The sequence below is a fragment of the Triticum dicoccoides genome, chromosome 3B (genome assembly GCF_002162155.2).
Source record: "Triticum dicoccoides isolate Atlit2015 ecotype Zavitan chromosome 3B, WEW_v2.0, whole genome shotgun sequence".
NCBI lineage: Eukaryota > Viridiplantae > Streptophyta > Magnoliopsida > Poales > Poaceae > Triticum > Triticum dicoccoides.
In genome coordinates, this window is record NC_041385.1 from 793,613,063 (window position 1) to 793,619,804 (window position 6,742).

At 53.3% G+C, this 6,742-nt stretch overlaps 1 protein-coding gene across 1 annotated transcript; it reads left to right on the forward strand.

Annotated features, from left to right (window-relative positions):
• The first annotated feature begins 239 nt into the window (after window positions 1-239).
• On the forward strand, window positions 240-1,539 carry LOC119280060 (serpin-Z1-like). Its single transcript, XM_037561055.1, has 2 exons — window positions 240-650; window positions 724-1,539. The coding sequence occupies exons 1-2, from the start codon at window positions 240-242 to the stop codon at window positions 1,537-1,539; spliced, it is 1,227 nt and encodes a 408-aa protein (XP_037416952.1).
• The last annotated feature ends 5,203 nt before the right edge of the window (window positions 1,540-6,742 follow it).

Below are 6,742 nucleotides of genomic sequence, written 5' to 3' on the forward strand. Positions count from 1 at the left end.
TGTAGTTCATCGTCATTATGTAACGTGATATCTACATACATCAGAATATGGCTAAACGCAGGACGAAACATACTCAAAATCGAAGTGCATCCATAGCGTGGTATGGACGCGACACCCCGTGCGTCCAACGTACGCGCCACCTCTCCCTACAAAACCCAGAACCCAAAAACCCCACGCCTCGACCCGCACCACCAGCACCAAGAAACCGCGAGACCCACGCCCGTGGCAGGCAGGCAGCCATGGAGCCGGAGGTCGCGGAGGCCGCCCGTGGCGAGGCTGCATTCTCAATACGCGCGCTCCACCACATCGCCCTCGCGGCCGGCGCTAGCGCCAGCAGCAAAAACATTGCCGTGTCCCCGGTCTCCATCCACGCCGCGGTGATGCTCCTTGGTACGGCTGCCCGCGGCGCCACGCTCGACGAGATCGTCGCCTTCCTCGGCCCCGCCGGCGGCCGCGCCCACGCACTGCTCGCGTCGGATGTCGCCCTACGCGTGCTCGCCCACAGCGCCGGCGATCACGGCGGGCCGAAGGTGCGGTTCGCCAACAGTGTCTGGGTCGACGCCGCGTCAGCACGCCTCAAGGCCGACTACGCCGGCGTTGTCGCCGACCAGTTCCGCGCCCAAGCGTACGCAGCGTCCTTCACAACAAAGGTAAATTATCTTCTGTCTTCTCTCCCATGCCTATGAGCTCGCCTGAGTTCATTGATAAACTTTGTTTTTCCAGCCGGAGGAAGCGAGGCGGGACATCAACCGGTGGGTCCAGGCTGCGACGGCAGGGCGGATCAAGGGCTTCCTGCCACAGGGCTCCGTCGGCGCCGGCACGCGGGTCATCCTCGCGAACGCGCTCTACTTCAAGGGCGTCTGGGAGAGCAAGTTCGACGCCCGGCTCACGCAGCAACACAGATTCTACCTGCTCAACGGCGGCCATGTCCGCGTGCCGTTCATGTCGAGTGGCGAGAGCCAGCACATCGCCTGCTGCCCCGAGTGGAAGGTCCTGAAACTTCATTACGCGCCCGGCCGCCGCGGTGTCGAGCACCTGCGGCGGCACTTCGCCATGTACGTCTACCTCCCGAACGAGCTCCACGGCCTGCCGAGCATGGTGCGGAAGCTGGCCTCCAGCCCGGAGCTGCTCGAGGCGGGCTCCATGGACCTGAGAGACATGGTCCCCGTGCGCGACTTCCGGCTGCCAAAGTTCACCGTGTCGTACAAGACGGAGGCGACGGGGCTGCTGCAGGGCCTCGGGCTGCGCCTGCCGTTCGACGACGACGCCGCCGACTTCTCGGAGATGCTGGAGGACTCCAAGGGGTCCCTCGTCGTGTCCAACGTCTACCACCAGTCCCTGGTGGAGGTGAACGAGGAAGGGACCGAAGCGGCCGCGACGACCGCGGTAACCAGTATGACTTTTACCTGTCCCGCGGTGATGAGCAGGCCGGTCAAATACGTGGACTTCGTCGCCGACCACCCTTTCATGTTCTTGACCAAGGAGGAGCTCACCGGCGTCGTGGTGTTCGCCGGTCTAGTTCTGGATCCTTCGTCGTGATTCCGATGCTGGCTCGTATTAGCCCGCGTGTCTTTGCCTTGTAACCGCGGTGACTTGCACTATATATATGTACTTATGGTGCCCTGACTATGGTAACTAAGTACATTATCTTATCTTGATTATTTTTTTGAGTAAAAAGTTTGATTTGGTGAAATTTGTTTTGAGCGGAACTTGTCCTTGTTGAAAATAATTTGGAAAACGTTTTAAATAAGTCGGAAGATTTCTTGTCTTTTATCAAACCTGCGCGTCCGGCGCCGTCCGATCCCACACGATCGTGTGGCACCACCGCGCTGCATGTTACAATCAGAGCATGTTACAATCCCACGAAGAACAGTGAGGCTTCACCAGTCCTACATGAGATAGTGACATGCTCTGATGCGTACTGCAAGGTGGAGATGCAGGGACGCCAACACGCTGCCGTGCTGCGGTGCATGCGCAAGGCAGAGCTGCGGATGCAGCCGTGCTACGAGCTACGAGCAGCACTCTATCGAGCCGGCGATTCTGCAATGACGTACGAAGAAGCACGATGGCGAAATGCTGCAAGGTCAATGGTGGGTACGGCACGGGAAGCAACGGTGCTGCAACGAGGGGAGTTGCATCGGTAGTCGGCCATGAGCCGCTGCAGCAACGCCAGCGAGGTGATGTTGCAAGCCGATGCTGTGATGGCGCCGCCATGCTCCAGTGGCATCTCGGCTACGACGACGGCTCAACTTCGGCGACATTTTGCTACATGGCTCAGGCTGCTCCGGGCTCCTACGATGCTGCAAGCCAGTGCTGCAGCGGAGCCGCCGTGCTGGGAGTCTGCCGGTGCTACGATGGCGCCGCCCTGCTGCGAGTCCACATCGTACTGGTCGTGGTGGGCCGCCGTGCTGCGAGTTGTTCTGTGCTATGGTCGTGGTGGCGTAGAGAAGACAGCGGAAGGAGACCATACTGCGTTGACTTTCATCGATGGTAAAGACGCCCACATCATACGGTCCAGGAGGTGGATGTTGTTCGATTTTTCTACATCCTGGTGGCGCCGTGATTTTGCTAGGTAACTACACATAACACATGTGATGGTATAAATACTAGAAGACCATCTTCCTCAATGATGATGGTGGTCGAGTCAAGGTTGCTAATGTTGAGAGTAGTGTCGCTGACGCCGCCGTCTTCTTCGAAGCATGCTATCGCAGCATCATCGAAGCAGCCGGGCCGCCATTGCCAGACCACTGCGGCCATCGTATCATCATCGGAGCAGCCATGCTTGTCATTGCAACACGACCGTGGTCGTGAAACACGTCGCCACAGCATCGTCGAAGATGTATGGCGTAGCATCGTCGTGGTTGTTGAAGTACGACGTCTTGGTCGTCGAACCATGTTGTCACAACATCACCATGGCCGTCGAAGCACAACACCGGCGTTAGAAGCATGTTGTTGCGCCATCCTCGTGGTCGTCGAAGCACATCTCGTAGCATCACCGCGGCCGTCGAAGTATGCCATTGAAGCATTGTCGCGGCCGTCGAAGCACACCACGGCTGTTCAAAGCATGTCATCATGCCAACGCCGTGGCCGTCGCAGCTTCATCGAAGCAGCCAGGATGACGTCGCGGCGGTCATTGCAGCACACCTCGTAGCATCACCATGGCTGTCGAAGCATGTCGTTGATGCATTGTTGTGGCCACCGAAGCATACCATGGGTGTTCGAGCATGTTGTCGTGCCCACGTCACGCCCGTCGCAGCATTGTCGAAGCAGTTGGGATGTTGTCACAGCATCGCCGCGGCTATCAAAGTACACCATAGGCGCTCGAAGCATGTGGTTGTGTCATCACCACGGCCATCGTAACATGCCTCGAAGCATCACCGTGGTAGTTGCAGTAGTTAGGATGTCACAGAGACCATCGTTCGGCGCTGCAGCACTGTCCGTGGCCTTCGGTGGTGTGACAAAGCATCACCGGGCGTGGTGGTGCAGCAACGCAAGCTGCAATGGAGCAGCGCCGCGGGTCGACGGTGTTGCGACGGTGCATCACCGGGTGGCACGGTGCAGCGACACGAGCTGCAATGGAGCAATGTCGGGGCCGTCGGTGCGACGACGAAGCATCACAGGGGCGTGTGGTGCTGTGATGGAGCTCCATGGCGTGTCGCCGAGGGAGGCGCGCTGGTGTGGAGCTGTAATGAGGCATTGCTGGGCTGCACTGTCAGCTCTGACGAGTAAGGGCCGCACTTCACTGCCCGCTAGGGCTATTAGATGCGACAGCTGCTAGTAGTTGCGAACGGGGAGAGCTACGGTCGAGGGATCCTGCGAGGCGTGTGTGAAACAATCCAGCGAATGTGAAGCCTCGCATCGGACGGTGTACAAGGCGACTTAGAACGTCGGGATACACACACACACACTCCCCTGCTGCCTACTGGCTCGCTTCCACTCACTGTCTTCGTCTCTTGTCCACATCTCTCCTCTCCTCCTTGCCACCCAAGCTGAGCAGGAGGAAGATCAATCGAAGAATGAGCTTTTTCAACAGATGGTCCACGTGCATGCACATGTGTATACATACGTTATTTTCTTCGAAAAGGAGGATCACCCTGGCCTAGGTGTATACGTACGTAGCCGCCATCACTAGTTAGCTATTGATTAGGGTGTTGCGTGGCTACCTTGACAATTAGGAAAAGGTTGGAGAAGGCGGATGTGCCCTGCAGGAACCACACCACGAAGTCTAGGATGACGCTACGCTAGAATCCACCGCAGGCCAGCTTGGGGAAGATCCGCAGAACTCAATGTCATTGACAAACAGGACCCTGACAAAGGCGGAGGCGGAGGCTACCGGCAAGGAAAGAAGAGGCACGGTCTACACATGAACACATCATGTATGCATGGATGCATGTGAGACATACATACGAGAGCAGTTTTTTGTAGGACAAGCTACACGGTACCCTTTATCATAGCCGTTCAATCTGGGCTCTAGTGTATTTGGATGTGTGCCTATATCTGAAAATCAGCAGGTGCATGTGGACGAGCTGTCTCGTATGTCCATGATTCGTCAGAGCTTGCCGGTAATTGATAGAGGAGGAGCAGTGAGCTCCTTGCTCACTTTCTCACCCTTAAATGACAGCTTTTTTTCACTCACGCACGTCACCTCTCTCTCTTCTCATTTCTCTCACACAAACACCTCTGCTCCTTTATCTCTCACGTCATATCTCTCTCATGAGAATCTATCTCTCAAGAAAACATGCTCTTTCTCTCTGCTCTCTCTCATAGCACCTCTCTCCTCTGTCACGTCACCTCTTTCTCAGAAAAAATTACGCTCCCAAATCACCGCTCTCACTAAAAAATGTTTTCTGTGTACTCTCTTTCTCAGAAAAACACACACTCTCTCATAGCACCTCTCTCCTCTCACGTCACCTCTTTCACAGAAAACACGCTGTCTCACATCCCCTCTTTCACTGACACACAATGAAAAGATATGTGGGTTATATAATAAAAAGATGTGTGGGTTCTCTCTCTCCTCCCATTTCTTCACCTATGTTTCAGCGTAGAAAACCAACCCACGTGACTACAGTTGCTAGAACAGTTGCACCTGACATCCAACCCTGGTCAAATCTGGCTAATGACACTGGCGCATGCAGAAGGGGCCACATGGCGCACAAATCACAACGCAGAAATGGACGCCCAGGATAAAGGGTACCATAGAGCTCCAGCTACACTGCAACTTTCTGCATACATATAGCCTAGCTAGGTTCGAGAAAGAAACAAGCATGTAAGGAACAAAAATGTTGATGTTGTACGTACCTTGTCACCCAAAGCCAGAAGGACGACGATGTTTCTCGAGTTGCAGGTCCGCCCAAGTTGGTGTCTGAGTTGATTGATGATTCAAATTCTCAATTGAATAGGGAGTTAGTTGAGGAAAATTTTATACCCATTTATGCAGGAGCGATATTACAAATACTAATTTTGTTGAGAAACATTGATGGTTACTGGTCATGGAACTTTGAAAAAACTGGAGTATTTAATGTTTGACCAACATATCAGATGAAAGAGGATACAAAAAGTGACAATGCAGAAAACCGGTAGATCCCTGAATAGGGTTGCTCATGGGGTGCAGGAGCACGCATAGAGAAGCATATTAAGATGCTCACAAAACAAGGTCCTCGTGGTGAGGTAATGCTCTATAGCCTACATGTCATAACTTGTTTTTTTTTGATAATTACATGTCATAACATTGATTTGCCTCGTATGAGGGAAACCATATGTTGGATGCCAAGTTGGAAGCCCCCACCTCCCCTTATTTAGGTGGATGAGGGCTAGAGTTACATGAGCCCAAGTCAGTTTGCATGGCTTGTCGTCCAAGTTGATATACTACTACACGTCTCGGCGAGGGACCTTGGTCATTGTGGGGCCCTGAGGTCGGCCTAGTGTTGGGCTTCCCTGTAGGAAGGCCAACCCAGGTGTGGTACACCGTCACTAGCCCCCGAGCATGTATGGAGTTGGAGTCCTTCTTCCTTCGGGAATAAGAACCTAGACGGGCTCCTGTTGTTTGAAAAAAAACATGGCATGTCTTCATAGGTCGGCTTCAGTGATCTTCGGGCTCGCCGAGCGTATGACCTCCTTTAATAGGTTGAAGGAGACATGATCCACCAAGCTCATCGCCCCGAGGAGGAAGTCGAGGACAAAGTGTCCGACCTCCCTATCTTTGTATTCATTGGAGACATTCCGGTTCATAGAAACCGGCTTCAAAAACGGTGATTCGGCCGAAGCGCAAAGTGTTGTGATTTTTCTTCTTTTATAGATACATTGGGGGCACGATAGTGCACCTGGTGGGCATAGGGCCTGGACCTCCAGCCAACTCATGGGGTCGAGTGAAGGGTCTTGGTTAACTTTTGAAGGGCAAACACGTGTCGGCTCGACTGCGAAGGCAGTAAACGATGTGATCTGACGGGCTTGAATGCCTGAAGGGGCTGTTTATGGAGGAGTTATCAAGGAGATTATAATCTGTATGAATACATTTATCTCTTGTAATTTCGCTCATGAGTTTAGCAACTCGAAATTTAAAGCTCACAATTTAGCTAGGCATTATTTAGCTTTAGGTCGGGGTCGTCATATATGGTTGGGACCTCATTATCCCATTGTTACGAAAAAGGATTCCCCCGCTTTATATTATAATTTATAAAGCAACATTATCCCATTGTTATCCCTGTAAACATACCAATTTTCAATAACAATAAATCCTAGCAGA

Coding starts and splice junctions, on each gene's coding strand:
- LOC119280060 (XM_037561055.1), top strand. CDS start 240: ATGGAGCCGGAGGTCGCGGAGGCCGCCCGTGGCGAGGCTGCATTCTCA. Junction 651..723: donor CAGCGTCCTTCACAACAAAG/GTAAATTATCTT, acceptor TTGTTTTTCCAG/CCGGAGGAAGCGAGGCGGGA.